The 18,628-nt window shown below is 43.0% G+C and overlaps 2 protein-coding genes and 2 long non-coding RNA genes across 6 annotated transcripts in view; 2 read left to right on the top strand and 2 right to left on the bottom strand.

Annotated features, from left to right (window-relative positions):
* The window catches only part of CRYBG3 (crystallin beta-gamma domain containing 3), a 102,009-nt gene extending 92,056 nt beyond the window's left edge, over positions 1-9,953 (bottom strand). The window contains exon 1 of one of the 2 annotated variants that reach the window (XM_025417277.3): positions 9,749-9,953. In XM_025417277.3, coding sequence (XP_025273062.3) covers positions 9,749-9,897 — 149 coding nt within the window. In that variant the 5' untranslated portion in view covers positions 9,898-9,953. Of the gene's footprint in view, positions 1-8,388; positions 8,526-9,748 lie in introns of those variants that run through there. The other variant, XM_049105407.1, reaches the window with a different exon arrangement.
* On the top strand, positions 8,892-17,961 carry LOC112640820 (uncharacterized). The gene is made up of 3 exons (XR_003124275.3): positions 8,892-9,029; positions 16,641-16,686; positions 17,825-17,961. It is a non-coding gene; the product is annotated as an uncharacterized LOC112640820 (long non-coding RNA).
* Positions 10,169-14,925, top strand: LOC112640835 (uncharacterized). Its single transcript, XR_003124288.3, has 3 exons — positions 10,169-10,865; positions 11,148-11,185; positions 12,682-14,925. It is a non-coding gene; the product is annotated as an uncharacterized LOC112640835 (long non-coding RNA).
* Positions 15,189-18,628, bottom strand: part of ARL6 (ADP ribosylation factor like GTPase 6) — a 62,106-nt gene continuing 58,666 nt past the window's right edge. For both annotated transcript variants that reach the window (XR_004811713.2, XR_007407968.1), the window contains one exon: positions 15,189-18,059. The gene's annotated coding sequence lies outside the window, so the exon portion shown is untranslated. The remainder of the gene's footprint in view (positions 18,060-18,628) is intronic.

Below are 18,628 nucleotides of genomic sequence, written 5' to 3'. Positions count from 1 at the left end.
CTTTGCAAAACGGACTTGGATGTCTGTCTCAGGGATAGACCTTAAGGACAAAAGTCACTTCAGTCAAAATGCACCTTTCCAGATCTGATTTTTTGAAATAGAAATGAAATGCGTGTCAGACCAGCTCTTTGCCAGATCTAAAATCCCATATGATCCCCCGGTGGTAGGGAGGATGGAAAAAGAAACAGGTGGACTAACCTTGAAGTTTTCGAAGGAATAGAGAGACCAACGAAGAACCAAACTCAGTATCAAAATTAATAGCAGGACATTCTGAGAAAGAGGCAGAAACATGTATAGTCCTTGTTTCCAACCTACTGAGACCACCTCAAGGCCTGTTCTGTACTCCCTTAGGCTCCACCTTCTTAGCCCTCCCTGGGGTCTTTAAAACACAGTACAGCCTTTTGTCCCCACAGACTCTAGAAGGGTCTGCTGCTGCCTTGGGGGCATCTACACCACCTTGGAAGTTTTTCCTTACAAACGCAGCTTCACACAGCAAGCCTAGAGGTTCTCTTTGTTCAATATAATGCTGCAGGCATATTATGGATTAAAGTGACTTTAGTGCACTGGCCTGGAGCCACCATCAGCATTTCCAAACCTGCTTCTGTGGGGACAAAGAGTTCCACACTGACAATTTACAGTCATCTGGAAAACTGTCCATTCATAAACACTGACTGCCAGCAGTTGAATAGTACTTGTATTTTTTAAATGACCATTAACAGAATATAAAACGGGTGGTTATGGCACTATTTCTAGGCTTCAAATTAAAAGGTAACTAAAAGCTGCAATTTTAAGGCAGTCGAATAGCTTGTATTTTAGCTCAAACATCTGGCATTTGCATTTCATAACTCTTTGGAGAAAAACTGGGAGAAAAGAGGGAGGGTAATAGACACGACGATGAAGCTCCGCTGCTTTGCAATCTTAGGCTCTTCTGACAGTCCTTCGCTTGTTATGTCAGCCTTCTCCTGTAATTTACATATCCACATGGAAGCTGGTTTACTTCCGGTCCCATGTCGTGCCCCCAAAATCAGACCCATAATTGCAGTTCAATCACAGGCTAGAGAGAACGTTGGTATGTCTGATGTGTACCTGAGCTGTCATTATGCGACACCAGTAACCGCTCCCCTCGCCCAAAGTCCCCTCTCTCACACCCTTCAGATTCTGAACAGTTAGGACCTACCTCACATGAATCAACACCCTCAATCTTTTTTTTGTGACATGAACTCAATACTCAAAAAACGGGCACTCATTCATATAGCAGTAGTCATGCAATTGTCCTAAGGAAGGGCTGCTGGAGATCCAAGGACAGGTGAGACTGTGCCTTCCCAGAGCCTGACCAAGGCTGGCTTCACCTCCAGCCTCCAACCCAAATTCTTTCTCAAGGCAAATTCTCCTAGCATCAATATATAAACATACACACACATGCCCAAATGACACTTTCAAAAAGTAAACATCTCAACTCCCTACCGCGGCCTACCTCCTCTGGCCCTGACTCCCTCCCCCACATCATTGACAGTCACTGTCCCTTCCATTCTGTTGTCTCTGCTCACTGTGGCTTCTGTGCCAACACGATCCTGCCCCAGGGCCCTGGAGCTGCCTGTCCTCTCCGCCTGGAAAGTTCTTTCCTCATATTTCTGTCTCACTGCCAAGTATCATCCAGGTCTTTGCTCACATGTTACCCAAGAGGGCGGCCTTCCATGACCATCCCATCTACATCTTACTCTGGAGTCACTGCCTTCATCATGTCCCATCCCCTCATCCTGCTTTACGGTACTTCAGAGTACATATTCTAGAATTTGTTAATTTTGTACCCTCTCACAATCGAATGCAAACCCTATACAAGCAGAGCACATTTAGATATTCAAACTGCATTTGTTTGCTTTTTTAAATCGACCACAATACTTTGCATTTTTTTGTCCTTTTAATAAGGAACAGATGATTTGTAAAACAGATATGAAATAATCAGAAAGAAAAAAGTACAACTCGTATCCCTACCCAAATACTATTCTTTCAGATTATTTCCTATGTGCATTTCCTCATATATACATATTTTTATGAAAAAGTAGTTCTCTTCAGGATTTTGAACTTTTTTTCACTCAACAGTGATGCTTTATGGTCTTCTATAATGGTATATAGGTTTATACAAATTATAAAAATAATTTTAAAATTAGTCCTTTAAAAAAAAATCTTAATTTTGTCATCACCTTTCAGAATTCAAACTGTCAATTAAGTGACAGTCAAAATAATCAAATCTCTCTGCATTATAAATATTACTTCTATTTATTTATAGCTTTAATTGCAACTCTTCTCATTCAAACAAGTTAATACAGTTCATTCATCCTTTGGAAGATCTCTGCCAAGTCAGGATCAATACAAATTCTCTTGATTTTCACTCTTTATGCACAGATATTCACCAGGTCTTAGTCTCTCTTCCCCTGAAATAGGTAATTCATTTTAATATATAAAAAGATATAAAATGAAGTCTCTCTCGCTTGTTCCTTTCTTGAGCCAGTCTCCTATCCCCTCTGCCGCCCCGTTAACACAGCACAGAAACAGACTTATTTCACACTTCCCCATTTATATGGGAAAGGGAGCATACTACACTTAATGATTTCCAGCTTGCTATCATTCTTAAAGAAACTTGGAGATATTTCCTTAATGGCACATAAGAAGTTTTGTCATTCTGGCAGCTGTGTGATATTCTATTCTATGACTGGACCATGATTTATCACTTAGTCCACTTGATAGGATACAACTATTTCTTTTGCTATTAAAGCAACATGCCACAGCTAGCCTTGCATAGGCAATGTTGGGCCTGTTGGCAAACTGTTTACACCTGTGCCGAATCAGAATATGTGAATCCGTGCTGAGAGAACCTGTCTAAGGCTGTGTACCAGTTTATTCTCCCACCAGTCACTACTTGAGTTAGATATGGGTAAACTACAATTTTTGCTTATCAATTAGGTGGAATACGGCATCTTGCTGTACTTTCCATCTGCACGTCTTTTGAAAGAGGTTGACCGTTCTCATGGGATTAAATACAAATTTATAATTTGATATATACATTTGTTTTCCTTTTCCCAGTTGTCAGGACCACAAACTCTTTATCGTACAGAGTGCTGACCCAAGCCATCTGGGCAGACATCCAGCTGCATGCCATTGTCTTTTATTTCCACTCCAAACCATTTTCTAGAGCCAGCTTTCTTTTATGGGTCCTCCTAAGTCAAGCAGAGGAAGCAATCACATAAACGCTGTGGCAGGCTCTGAATTCAGGAAGGAGAATTTCACTCTGACTCTACCACAGAAGCTGTGAGACTTCTGATTAATTATCGGACCTCTCCAAGCCTTATAGTTCTGTAAGACAGTATAAACATACCTCTCACAAAGTCTGTTAAGGATTAAGTGAATGTATATTTTCAAAGTCCCAAGCACAGGGCTTGGGTCTGATTAGGGCCTTAATAAACGACAATTTAGTTTTGTTGTCACTAATCTGTTAGGCAAAACACACACACACACACACAAACACAGTAACAGCACAAACAAAAAACCCCAAAACACTGGACTAAGAAAATAGTTATTTTACTGCTTTGGGGTATTTACTGCAATTGAAATTAATTTACTGCAATTAAATACCCCCAGGGATTATACATGGAGGGACAGTCCTGCTGGATGGAGTTCTACCATCGGCCATCACAACTGCCGACCAAACATTAAGAATGAGTTCTTTCTGGTTACAAAGCTTCAATTTCTTTCTCTGTCAGCACCAAGCTATTTTGTGTAAGGATCTCCACTCATATGAAATGTTAATTCCCAAGAGGATGTGCTTCTCTGCCTCCATCTAGAACTTGCCACACCTGTAGAGCCTAAGAAGAGCAAGAACAGAAGAAAAGCACTTTCTATTCACATCTCCCTAATATTCTGGTTGGCAAAGGATGTTAATCAAACCATGCTCACAGAAAAGCTAATAATGTGGGAAGATATGTTGAAAGCCCCAATAAAGCTCTCATACGATAGCTGACAGCCATGAAGCAAGCAGTAAGCATGTTCTGAACCAAACAAGTCACATATGCCAAACACATTTTTGGCTTATAATGAGCTCATCTTGAGAGCAGAGATGTACATGTGTATCTCCTCTGTTAATTTATGACCTCTTTGAGGGCACTTTTAGTCATTCACTCATCTCTATCCCCACTGCTTCGTACCATATTTGACACACAGCAGCCATTCAAATTTAGGGAATGAATGACATTGTAAACTTTTATTTCATGCTGAACTTCACAGAAGATATCCCAGATTATTTTCCTCAGCTTAAATTTACACCAGCCTATGTTTTCTTACAACTGCCATTGTATTAGCATTTCTGGCAATACCTAGGCTGCTGTGTGTTTCACCAGAGCTCTGGTTAAAAAATGAAATATCTTATCTTGAAGAGAACATTATTTTCCTCTTTACAAAATTTGCTAATATCCCCTTACATATTTTCCTCTAAGAAAAAAAAAGGCTATCATTGTTTTAATACAGTTAGAAATTCTGAGGACATAAATTTATTGTAGGACGATGTGTGGTACTTGCGACTTTAACACTTGGAGTGTACAACTGAGCTTCAACCAAGAAAGAGTCCCTAAATTAGGCATCTGGCAGACACCCTGTTAAACCCCAAAGATAGATATCTCACTTGAAAGATGATATATGGTTTCAACACCCTAAAAGAGTCTCTATTTCTACTCTACTGCCAAAAGTAGCTTCTGAGCGTTCGGTCAACCTGGGAGTTCAAGATTCTCAGAAAATACACACTGCTGAGGACTTCTGGACGTTCCCAGTCATCTTTATTACGAATGGCATGAACTGATGTGGTCCTTCAAGACCACACAGGTATCTCCTATTCAACTAAACTAATTACCAATTATTTTCCATAGTGCTTTCAAATCAATGAAAACACAATCACCATAGAAATTCAGAGAACAAAGCTCCCTTTCCTCACATACCTGATGCTGTGGTCAACACTCGTTCTTTAACTTGAAGGCCAGTAGCTCTCATGCATCAGAGGCGCTACTGCCATTTTTCTGAGAATATCGCCTGCACAGCGAACCATTAGCATGCTGGCTTGACCCATTCAACATCAGGTGTCAGGCAAAAATTCTCTGAACTTTAAAGAGAAAGCCAAACACTGTGTTGAGATCCCCCATGTCTCTAAATGCCTAATGTGGGGGGGTACTACCTCTGGTTGAAAACCACTAATAAGTGCCTTCATGCTCTATCAACAGTGATACACTTCTCACCTGAGCTAGGTAAAGGGGACACCAAGATGAATAAGACAGCCCCTGTCCTTGGCTAGAGAGCGTCTTACCTTCTTTCTCTCAATAACAATATACTATAACACTGAAAAAAAAACAGCCAAGAAGAGTCAATCTGAAATGGGCCACATTTCTGCCACCCATTCTGGAATAAAGTATGAACAATTCCAATTGACTTATATATTCAACTGTGTTCTGAATGAGCAAAGTTCTGAAAGGTGGTGAGCAAGATGGTGTGGAAAAAAGAACCATAGCTTTAGAGTCAGAGAAACCTAGGTTAAATCTCACCCCTGAAACTTACTACTCTCATGATTTGGGGTAAATCATTCTCCATGGGAGTCGTATCCTACCTCCCATCCACCTGGGTGGAGGTGTTTGAATTATCCCAATTACTGGAGGATGTTATTGGCAATTATGGGCGGGGTCATGGATGCCAAATGTCCCGCAAAGGACAGCAGAGTCCAGTTCCACAAAGCATTGTTCCATCCAAGATGCCAACAGTGTTCACCATTAAGAACTCTCCACCCTCAGTTTCCTCAATTGTCAGAACAGTGATAAGCATACCAACCTTCAAGGCTGAGGTTTAAATGAGAAGCTGCTAGTAAAAGTACCTCCTAGCCCAGGGATCCCTGGGTGGTGCAGCAGTTTGGCGCCTGCCTTTGGCCCAGGGCGCGATCCTGGAGACCACATCGGGCTCCCGGTACATGGAGCCTGCTCCTCTCTCCGCCTATGTCTCTGCCTCTCTCTCTCTCTCTCGCTCTCTCTCTGTGACTATCATATAAAAAAAAAAAAAAAAGTACCTAGCCCAGTAATGTGTACAGTTAGTCCGTCATAAATTTTAACTATGAGTTAAAATATCACACAGAGTTCCTTTTAAACAGGCCCATCATGTGTGATGCAAAGAAACAAAAATAAGCAATCATTTTCTCAAAGTGGAGAACGTTAATAGGCAGGTATCTTCCAAATTTCATATTCTAGCAAGTGTCTAACAGGCTCCCACAAAAGTAGTCTGAACTTTAAGAGCCAAATACTGTTTAGAGACCTCTGTGACCTAGATCCAACCTTTCTTTCTCTCTGTCCCACTGATGTATATAGTTTCCAACAGATCATAACCTCCTACAGGCCTCTGCTCAACGTAGAACACCTGTTCCCTAATTCGGTCTTCCTAGCTAAGTTCTCTAATACAACACTACCAATGCCCTGAAGAACCAGGTAAAACTCCCTCGACCACGAAGCCTGCTCCCTGCTCTCCCCTACAACTTCTAATGAGTCCTTTACTTGTGTGCTTATAAATTGGGTTAAACATCATAGCAGGGACGCCTGGGTGGCTCAGTGGTTGAGCATCTGCCTTTGGCCCAGGGTGTGATCCTGGAGTCCTGGGATCGAGTCCCACATTGGGTTCCCTACGTGGACCCTTCTCCCTCTGCTTGTGTCTCTCATGAATAAATAAATGAAATCTTAAAAAAATATATAGCAGTTATTCTCAAATTGGGATCCACAGAACTCGGAGTTCTCAAGTTTCCTATGAAAACTTCAGGGTTTTTTTATTTTCTACATAGTCTAAAATAAATATAAGCACCTCCTAGACCTGGTCAGTCACCCAAGAAGAATACTAACGAGCAATTCAAGTGTCCATACCTGAATCTGCATATATAACAGTGTTGATGTTAACAGACCTTTTTTAGTTGCCAAAGGTTAACGAGAATAGGATAGCAGCAAACTCAATACGTAAATGAGGTGTTCACACCAGATGAAGCCCAAATAACTTAGAGCACTCCATAGAAGCAAAGGCTTTCCTATGGCTCAAATAAGGGAATACTGGAAAACCTGAGTCATGGCAGAGCACAGTTGTCCAGTCACGGCAACCACCAAAGACCCTGTGCTTGTCCCAGCTGGTATTATATGCGTTTTGTGAAGAGCCAAAAAAGTTTTTAAGATAATGCGTAAAAACTGACTTTTAGGGGATCCATGGGTGGCTCAGTGGTTTAGCGCCTGCCTTTGGCCCAGGGCGTGACCCTGGAGTCCCGGGATCAAGCCCCACATCAGGCTCCCTGCATGGAGCCTGCTTCTCCCTCCGCCTGTGTCTCTGCTTCTCTCTCTCTCTCTCTCTCTCTCTCTCTCTCTCTCTGGGTCTCTCATGAATAAATAAAAATCTAAAAAACCAAAAACAAAAAAAAGCACTTACTTTTACTGGTCATATGGTTATGCTTAATTTTTCATTCTGTTCTTAAGGAATTCTGTTAAGTTCCGTTTTGTATTTGTACATGTGTAAGTTTTATAGTAAAATTCACATAAGCAACACTGGGAGTGCAAATAAGGAGACTGTACAACACAAGCTTAAGGTCTGAGAGAATTCATTTCAAGTACACTGAAAAATCAGAAAGCAGATATTAACCCTTAATGTTTTTTACAGGGTCTTAGAGTTGCAGGTATAGCATTGGACTTAAATACTTGTTCATTAACTGAAAAGTAACTTTGGGCAAATTTCTTTAACTTTTTACAGTAAAATGGGGACACTGATCACAAAGATTCGTCCAACCTCAACTGTAATATTGTTAAAACTATTTTGATAAATTCAGTGCTAGATACATGAAATGTACTAATACTACTATTTTCAAGTGGTCTTTTCAGTGTCTTCTACTTTCTTGTGAGAAAGGTTCTTTTTTTCAGTCATCTTAACATCCCTACCACTCACTCCAAGCACTGCATGTCTGCTGTTGGGGTCACCAGTATAAAAGGCAAACTGGGCTCCCATTAAAACTGCAAATTAAACAGCCAACATACCCTTTCATTTTGAAATAAGAGCACAGTTCTTAGATCTAACATCGCAATTCTGTTTCCAATCTTGTTAACACCAGGGTGTTGTGTTACTAGGACACTGGGTACTAAGAAGACTTTCCATTTGTTTCATTAAACTTTCAATAAAGGCTTTGTGTGTAATTTACGTTCTTGAAAAAAGAAAGATTCAAGCTCAATTAAACGTAAAACACCCAGTGAAGGATTATCTGCTGCCCCCTTAACTTCTGGAGAGTTCTAAAAAGCTGAGGACAAAATTAGTGTTCTCAGAAGCACAGTTACAAACCTCGGCGGTGCCTACCTGGAGATGGTGACAACGGAGAGGTGCTAGGTCGACAGGGGGCTGGCTAGTTGCCAGAGTGGGTGGCCAGGGCCAGAGACAGAGGAGATCAGAGAGGGGTCTAAAAAGCCCAATTAGGGCAGCAAGGCAAGCGGCGTTTTCAGCACAATTCTGTTCGGAACCCGAAGTTGGCCGGCCTGCTCCGAACAGCGACTCCAAGTCTCCGACTTCTGCTGAGTCTACTCGGGATTCCTTTCAAAGCCGCTTCCACCTCACACAAGCTGGGTAGTGCCCCAGCGCCCGCAGGCGCCTCAGGCCGACCGCCCACACCGGCCCATCTGACACTCTGGGTGAGCCCGGTCAGGCTTCAAAAACTATTTTTAACTACGGTGTATGTAACGCCGAATTTTAAATTCTCCCGACACAGGGCAACAATAGCTGAAGCCTCTGGAAAAGCTGACCCACGGCAGGCGCTTTCTGGGAAAGCTGTGCTCTTTCCAGACCGTCAGAGTGGGAACGCTTCGCACGCAGGGAAACTGAGGGACGCTTCGGCGACTAGAATCAAACCTCGAGACCTGAGTGCTAATGAGCCCCGCGCCCCGACGCGGCTCCGCCTCCCAGCGGCTTCCTCTGAAGTCCTCCACCAAGTCTTCAAACCTGAGGTAAACACAGTTTTCTAGAGAAGCGTCCTTCCCCTCAACCCGGATTGCACAATTCCGGGGCAGCCTGGGAGGGCAGCGAGGACAGGCCGCTCCCCATCAGGAGCTAAAGCAAGGAGCGGGTGAGAAGGCTCGGGAAGACCGTCTGAAAGCACGTCCACTTCCACAGCCGGGGAGGGCGGCGCCCGGGCTGTGGGGCGAGCGCGCTTCCCCGGCCGCCCGGGCCCCGCCGGGGAAGTCGAGGCAGAGGGTCCCACAGGGGCGCGGGGCCAGCCGGTGCGGGCGGCGCGAAATACAACTAGCGCGGCTTCCGTGTGCTGACCAAGTCTTGGAACTCACTGTCACAATTCTTTAAATTAAAAAAAAAAAAAAAAATCATCTTGAGTAAATTTACACCGGACGGCGGCCAAACGGGCGCTGCGGCGGCGCCTTCCGTCGGCTCCCGAGCGGGGTCCCGTTCCCGCCGGCAGGACGCGCGGAGCCGGGACCCGACCACGTCCGGGGGGGCGGGGGGCGGGGGGCGCCCGGCCGCGGGGCAGCGCTTCAGCCCGACCTGGCCGGGGAGCGGGAGCGGGAGCGGGACGGCGGAACCGCGAGGAAGAAAGGAGAACAGAAAGCGGCGCGCGGCGGGGGCGGGGGCGGGGGCGGGGGGGGGGCAGGCAGGGGCGGGGTGGGGGGCGGCCGGGCCGGCGCGGCGCCCCCGACGTCCCCGCGGCTCCCACCTGGCAGCGCCCCGGCCTGCGGCGGGCGGCGGGCTCGTCCCCGGCCTCTCGTCCTCGTCCTCTGCCTTGTCCCGGGAAGGGCTTCGGGGAGCGAAGAAGCGGGAGAAGGTGTGCCAGGGGGCGCCGCCCCTCCTCCGGCCGCCGGACATGTCCCCGGCGCGGCGGCCGGCCCGGGCGCTCCGCGGGCAGCGGGCGAGGCGAGGCGCGGTGCGGCGCCCGGAGCCCGGCGACGGCAGGACGGACGCGGCGCCGACCGCCAGCGCGGCTCAGCCCGGCCCCGGCGGGAGCGGCGCGGGCGCGGCGGCGGCTTTCCCTGCGCGCCGGCCCCGCCCCCGCCCCCGCGCCCAGGCCCCGCCCCCGCGCCCAGGCCCCGCCCCCCGTCCCGGGAGGAGCCGGAGGCCGCGGCCCCGCGCCGCGCTCGGCGGGCGGGGTCCCCGGGGGAGGCGCTCGAGGGTCGCGCGGCCTGGGGTTTCCCGCGCAGAGGAGCTCGGGCCGCAGCCCCCGGGCTGTGCGCGCCGCCCTTACTCGTTACGGGTTTGCCTTCCGCTCTCTGCAGCCAGGGAGCGAGAACAGCGCTCGGACTTGTGAGTGACGCTGCCACCTCGGGCTTGAGAGCAGAGCCGGCCAGGGCGTCAGTGCCCGCGGCCTTTCGTCCGGCCCCCCGGGTGCCAGGGGCGCGCCCCAGGGCGCGGTCCCACGGGGAGGGGCGTGGGGCACAGGCGCCCCGTAGGCCTGTCCGTCCGCCTCTCGGTCGGCTCCTCCCGGGCGCAGACACGTCCCAACCCGGAGGGGCTTTACGGTTCTCACACTCCGTGTTGCAAAAACGACCCTGACGAGACACGAGTGATTTGTTGAAACATACTTCTTAGTGTCACGGACTAACTGGAATCTGCAAAGCCGCGTCTGGGGCTGCTGCACGCGAGCACAGTGTCGCCGCCGCCGGGGCCGTCCCGGGTCTCCCTCCGCGCCCTCAGAATTCCTGCCTGCGTCTTCACGGCTTTGGCGATAAACGTACACCTGGGAAACCCCCATCACCATCTATGCCGTAAACCTTCCGAGATTTCCTCCTGCCCCTTTATTATTTGAGAACACTTACCGCCTTCTTAGGAAATCAAGGGTACGATACAGTATCGTTAACCGTAGGCACGAGGCCGCACAGCACACCTCCAGGGAGAACTCAGTTTTCGTAACTGGAACTTCGTCCCCTTTGACTAGGAGCTCCTGTTTCCCTCTCCCTCAGCCCCGGGGAACCTTCCTTCCACTCTACTATGAATTTGGCTGTATTAGACTGATCCTACAAGTGGTAGCGTGTGGCATTTGTTCTTCTGTGTCTGACTTATTTCACTAATACAGTACTATGGATTTTTAAAGGTTTTGTTTGTTTTTTAATATACCCTAGTGGCTAGCACAGAAAACACGGAGGCCCCTCCACTCCAGGTGGGTTTTTTTGTTTGCTTGTTTTAAAACGAATTGCTCAGGAGACCTGTAGAAATCAGGGATATTTACAGAGATCTCAGACATTTACTTGTATAAAAATTGTCTACAAGTAAATGAAATGTCCAAGGCAGTTTTGGCTAGGGGAGGAAGGCACCTTGGGGGGCATCCCTCCCCCAGCTTTGGGGCGCTGGAGAAGAGAAGGTTGCTCTGAGTAAAATGGACATCTCTAAGCCCCAGTTCTTTCAGCATCAGCTGGTGGCAGCTGAGCTTCCCTGCCATCCCATAGCTGCCTCCTAGAAGCACTCCAGCCCCTACTAACTGCTGCAGAGCCCAAGACACTCACCCTAATTTGTCCTGGCTTTGATTCAACTCACCAAAGTGAAATCAGCCCAGTTCCCTTCAGCTTGGATTCAAGACTTACCAGTGCTTTCTCATTTAGAAATATTTCCTCCTTCTCTGTGAGTCTGAGAAAACAGGGAAAAGCTAGAATAATACATAGGACAAGTAAAGTTCCCAATTCTTGCCTTATTTCAGGGGAGAATCTCCCTTAAATACCAACTTACTAGAAAGCCCAGAGAACATGAGAACAAAGAGATTAGGAAGCAAACTGTTCCCTCCAGCTAGAAGGCCCAGAGAATAATTATCTCCCCAAAGGAATGTTGACTACCAGATGTGTCCCCAATTGTACTGTAAAAAGCGGGCCCTATACCCTAATGCCCACCCAGCAGGTGGATTGTTTGGGAAGTCTTCCTGGGGATAAAAGTGGGTGAGATCCAGCAAGATTTAGTACTGAATTATGATTTTAACTAATAATAATAGCTTTCTAAGAATAGAATTTCTCAAGGAAAATGCTATGATAGCCATATTTCTTCCATAGCCACTATCCTGGATAAGTGAGAAGGCATTAGAATCGTCATGTGTAAAGTCTTTAATAAAAACTTTCTACAGTGTTGCTGAGGATAATATAAGTAGTGGAAATAACACTACTGCTCCTCTAGCTAGAATCCCTTCTATTGATGAACAGCTTGTAAAAGTCTAAGATATTACAGATGTTATTAAAGGTCCCAAAGTTAACAGTTGGGCCAATAGAGATCTATGATAGATTTTTTTTTTCCCTCAAAAGCAACTACTTCATGAAGGAAGCAATGTCTAAGGATACTCGAATCTCCACTCTGTGGTAGAACAAAGCAGTACTTTGAATGAATTGTAAATATGAATTATGCCCTGCCTCCATTAAGGCAAACTCTATGAAAGATTAGTTTAAAGCCATAAAACAATGACCCCTGAATTTTTTTTTATCAATTTACTTTTCTAGTCTTTATCAGTTTCTAGATATCCTACATCCTTATGTTCTGACACATAGTAACTTCTGAATACTAAGTTATTAGTATTCCTTGCATTAAGAAGTCTGTAAAAATGAGTTTTAGAGTTGTGAGGATGTCAGAGATGACAATTTAGCACAGTTGTCCTCATTTGCTCACCCATTTGTTCCACAGACATTGGCGAAGGCCTAAAGTAGAAACTATCTACTGTGAAGCTGATGAAGCTGAAGTCTCAAGGCCCCTCACAGGCACAGTCTCTTCCAGTATGAACCTGGAAATGTGATCACATGGTCATGTGTTTCTGTGAAATTTATACAAGGAAATGTTTTAAGTGCAATGGATAAATATCACAATTTCTTTCCATTTGATTCCCACCCCACCCCCCAGTATCATACTTCTCAACTTAGTAGTTGTTGGATTTATTGGGGGACATTTTGGCATCTTCCAGGGAATTTGAGTAGGAAATATATTTAGTTTAGATTTAGTGAGGTATATTTATATGGTCGTATCTTCAAAATTTAGTTATTGCTTAATTTTATTTATTTATTTATTTATGATAGTAATACACAGAGAGAGAGAGAGAGGCAGAGACACAGGCAGAGGGAAAAGCAGGCTCCATGCACCGGGAGCCCGACGTGGGATTCGATCCTGGGTCTCCAGGATCGTGCCCTGGGCCAAAGGCAGGCGCCAAACCGCTGCACCACCCAGGGATCCCTAGTTATTGCTTAAATTCCAGTTTGTCTATTGTGCAGCTCATTAAGCATTATATCGAAGATGCAAGACCAGAGGTCCTATTAAGATATAAACAGATCCCAAGACCCCTGACACTGAAAATATGCGGATAGTAGAAGAGAAACAAGATTTAAAATGTACAATAGCAAAAGGGGACTATGGAAAATTATTCCAGGCATCCAAAGACAAAACACAAGAGGAAGAATCCCTTCTAATTGATGTAATTTTTCTCATAGCAGTAATACATTCAATAATGCAGTACAGGGGTTCTTGGGTAGCTCAGTAGGTTGATCCTGGGGTCATAGGGATCCCTGTTCAGCATGGGAATCTGTTTCTTCCTCTCCTCCTGCCCTCCCCAACACCCCAACCTGCTCCTGCTCGCTTGTGCTCTCTTGAATAAATAAAATCTTAAAAAAATAGTGCAATGTATACAATTTTTATAACTGTAAATGCATCAAATTTTTTATATGAAAATTATGTAACATAGAATTCATCAGAATTTTTTGTAGGGCACAAACCTGTAGCAGCACTACAGTGAGTATATGGGTGGGAGTGTTGCATGTTTACACGGCCCTTCCATCAATAATATACTCAACCAAACGTATAGAAAATGATATTAGAAAATCATCATTAGGGAGCTTGGCTGGCTTGGTCGGTAAAGCATGTGACTCTTGATCTTGGGATCAGGAGTTTGAGCTCCATGCTGAGTATAGAAATTACTTTAAAAAATTAAAAATCATTGTCATATGAAAGGCTACAAGAGAGTATACTATCAAAATTAAAAGAAAAAGTAGAGGTATGCTAAGGAGGTAATGGAAAATATATTGGTTTTCTAGATTTTGTGATGTCTGTATTGTTAGTTGAGTTTCTTTTAAAGATTTTACTTTTGTCAGAGAGAGAGAGAATGAGTTGTGGGGAGGGGCAGACGGAGAAGCAGACTCTTCACAGAGCAAGGAGCCTGATGTGGGGCTCTGTCCCAGGACCCTGGGATCATGACCTGAGGCAAAGGCAGACGTCTAATCAACTGAACCACACTGAACACCCTCAACTTTTTAAAATTGGTAATTTGCATGATTTATTTTTTTCACTCATTGATTTAATTTTTCTTATTTTTAAATCATTTTTTCTTTAAAAAGGACCCTCAAGTTGTAAAAACCTTGAGATACCTCCAAACCTGGATCTGTCCCTGAGTGCCAGCTAATGTGTCAGATGCATGCTCATTCTTAGAGACACAGGGACGACTAAGATACTTTCCCATAAGGGTCAAGTTTGATAGGGGAAACAGATGAGCAAAGGGGTGTAATAGGGATATCTTTCTTAGAGCATGCATATAGGATGGACACCCCTAGAAGGTTCCAGGAAGGTTCACAGAGGAAATAACTGCCAGTATACTCTTCTCTCCACCTCCTGTGTCCACTGTGACTTCCACAAACAGACCGCAATTCAATAGCTTATTCGATACATGAGAAAACCTGAAGTTCATGACAGTGTGGTTCCCAAAGCTTAAGCAATAAACTCCTCAAAGGCATGAGAATAGACTAAAAGTGCTGATTTCTGAACCATTTAAACAAGGATGCAAGTGTTTAGAAATGCTAAGCTTCTTGTTCTGAAAAGTCCACCAAAGGGATAAGCCTCTGTATATATCTTAGAGCACAGTATTTACTATGTGGCAGGTGGCCCAGGAATATTAAGACAGCTGTCAACATCAAGGAGAGCACCAGCCCATGAAAAGCAAGCAGATGGGTTGGGGCACTTCACGAGCTGCCTCCTAGAATAATAGCTGTGCGCGGCCAAATGAGGCAATGTCATGCTGCCCAGGGCAGCAAAAAGCTATTACTGGATGTAAACGCTCAATTAGGAGACGGGGCGGGGGAATATCCTCCCCTTTCCTTTGTTTGCATAGCTCAAGTTTTCATTAAGAACCACAACAGCAAATAAGAAAGGGGGGGAAATGTTAGAATTTTTTATTCTGTTATATTCTGATTATCATGGTTTGTAACATGGGAAAATGCCTCAGTCTTATTGCTTCAATGAGAGCAGATGGTAAAATTTTTAAGTAATTGGTTATTCAGACTTCTATGGGATGCATGAAGTTTTATTGTATTGTCTGGCTTTTATTTCTAGAACATGTGGAGATTGAGATCTTTCAAACACACATCTTTCAATGTTTAAATTAAGATGTGTTAGTCTGACCTAAATTACATTTACTCTTTTCTTCTCTTAATATGATAATTGCAAAGAGAAAGGAGTTCTTTATAAAAATACATTAACAATTCAATATTTATTTCTCAAACAGCGCAAAAGTTGGTAATACTAAATCATTATATTCTAAAAAGTATATGAATAGAAGAAGGATTTCTTTGGCAAACAGATTATGAGATGTATTCCAAAAAAGTTACTTATACCAATTCATTTCAATGTGTCTTTGGGTTCAAATGCTATCTAAAATATAAAGTCATATATAGAATATTAACTTTTATTAATGCAGCTTTATAAACATGACACACATAATGGCTCAGAATAAGAATTTACTATGGTATGAGAGAATTCCTATATTGCTCTCCCTAAAATATTTCTTCTGAACACATAAGCCAAGTTCTATTTTGTGCGTATCTGATATACAATTTTAAATGGAGCTATTCTGTAAAAATTATTTATAAATTTCTGAACTGCACTATATTAGTGTTGATCGCAAATTTTATTAGGGCTTCATGAAACAAAGCCTAAAAGTAAAATGGGTGATTGGCTTGTGAATTGGCTTTCTTCTTATTAGGAACATACATGTCCCAGAATCCTGAGTTCTCTTACTATGGACGCATTGGTCCCATTTTAATTTGTTGCAAATGGTTTAAAAAACAAGGCATAGAGGCAGCTGTCATTGTGAGCAAATGTTTTGATTAGAGAGAGAAAGCAGCTGGAAATGATACATGCTGTCATATAAGATGAACCATTTTTCACATTCTGACTTTACCTCACTCATAATTGAGATTATTTCATTTACATGAGTTTTCTTTGTATAGAATAGAATAGAAGTCTATTGCTTTGTTTATAATCTGAGGTGATAAAGTATTGAACGTACCACTGAATATAAATTTGACATACTTATCTATGGAAATCTTACATGATCTATTATGAAATAATATCATTGACAATCTTTCAAAAATTTCATTTAAAAATACTGCCATACTGCTCAATGTAGTAACAAAAAATCTGTATGGAGTTTATAAAAGCAAGTGTTACTGTAGTGGATATAATTTCTCAATATCTCCATTTTGAAAGATTTGTATAAATTCATCAAACTATAATTTAACTGGCTTTGCAAATAATGGACAAAAGCATCCTACACCAAATATTTCCATCAGTCCATCTTTGCAACTGGTTTCCTTTCTCATCTCTTCCAGCTAACTTTTTACCGGTAAAGAGAAAAAGAAGTGACCATCAACAAAGGTAAAACAGAAGTCAAGATGTTACAATGGAATATTTTGACTCAAATATTGAAGTAAAAAAATAATTCTCATAATTGATCTCATATTATTAATCATTCTTAAATATTAACATGTCTATAGTCTATCTTCTACTATATTTTTCTTTCAGCTTCTCAAATAAGCACTTCTTAAGCACTTCTAGGTAGTCTGTTTCCTTATAAGTCATTTGATTTACCTCTCAGGTAAGTAAATTCACATACTTTGAATTATCAAGTCTAGAAAGACAATTAAATGTACAAATGGTTTTTTTGAACCTCACAGCTGGTATTAAGTAACTCAAAAAAATGATTCCATTTCCATCTGGTTCAACAGGAACTCCACTTCAAATGATCAATCATGTATATCATCATATGAAGTAGCTAACCACACCACAGTGTAGAATTGGTCTCTATAAAACTATCAACCACATGCAGCCTGAGGGGAACGGAAATTAACTTACTCATTTTAAATTCTGCAATTTTCATTCCAGGTCTTCCTACCACTTACGTACATTTTGTAGGTATATTTTGGTCTGGATAGTTTTTTTTTTTTTTTTTTGAAGATTTTATTTATTTTCATGAGGGACACAGAGAGAGAGAGAGAGGCAGAGACACAGGCAGAGGGAGAAGAAAGCTCCTCACAGGGAGCCTGATGTGGGACTTGATCCCAGGACCCCTGGGTCATGACCAAAGCCAAACCCAGGTGCCCCAGTCTGGATAGCTTAAATAAAACACAATCTAGCTTAGAAAAAAAAAAATCTTTAAATAAAATTTAACCAGTACCTATTTGTTGACAAAACTCCTCCTTAGTTGTCCAGGAAGGTAATGAGAAAACTTTAAAAAATTTACATATTTACTAAAAAAATCTATTAACCAGCCTACATTTTGGAAAAACAAAACAAAAAGCAGGAAATTGGAAAATTCTGAAATTTGTAAATAGAATCTAAAGATCATTGATCTGATGCTCATTACTCTAGTGTTACCTGCTTCAAACTTTATTAGGAGATTTGGTGGGAGAGATACATACTAAAAAAATAAAAGAAAGAAAGATAATATCTCATTTACAAAAAGTCATTTTATAGTCTTCTTCCCACTCAATTATCTCTTACTGAATACTTCCAGGTCCTGTGTTTGGTGACTGGATTATGACACTATGACCTACCATCAAGAAGCTTCGTCTCAGAGAAGGAAACAGAACTAACCAAAAGTTTACAGATTGTACGACAGCGTGATAAGGGAAACATGTACGTGGGCAAAGGGAGAAGACAGCGCCTAACGGAGTCACTTGGGCAGGCTGTACTTGGGGTCCAGGACAGAGTTCACCAGTCACAGCTCCAGAAGTACAGATCACAAAGTCCTGCAAGGACAACCAGTTAAAACACCTACTGACACATATTCATATTAGAAATCTATATTAGATAAAATTAGAGAAATTTGTAATCAATCAAATTTATAATTAGATGAAGTCTATGTTAGATAAAAAGCAACATCAAAGCCCACTAGGAGTGCACAGAATACTGGGCCAGTGATAGATGTATCATTAACATATATATTGTGTGATTTAGTGAGAAAATATTGCAGTAAATGGGTGCTACTACATTATGAATCATCAAATACTATGTGTAACATAAGAATATTCAAGGGCTTTGGTATGCTAATATGAAACTATATGAAACTACCTTTAAGTGAACTCTGCTGCATTCTTTAGAGTCATTGCACAATTAAATGACAAACATAAGGTATGAGAAATATGCAGGTAGAGAAACTGGTACACTGATTCTAGCATGACCTATATAATTGGAGTTTACAGCTGCCAATTTTTGCCCAAGGCAGGTCAGACCAGTAATTCAGGCAGGAGGAGTCTTACTACTAACCAAATACCTAATTTAGGACCAAAATCAAGTGTATGCAAAAATTAGTTTGACT

The sequence above is a fragment of the Canis lupus genome, chromosome 33, assembly GCF_003254725.2.
Source record: "Canis lupus dingo isolate Sandy chromosome 33, ASM325472v2, whole genome shotgun sequence".
In the NCBI taxonomy this organism is placed as follows: domain Eukaryota; kingdom Metazoa; phylum Chordata; class Mammalia; order Carnivora; family Canidae; genus Canis; species Canis lupus.
Note: the sequence above shows the minus strand (reverse complement) of the source record. Positions and strands in the feature narration are given on the sequence as shown.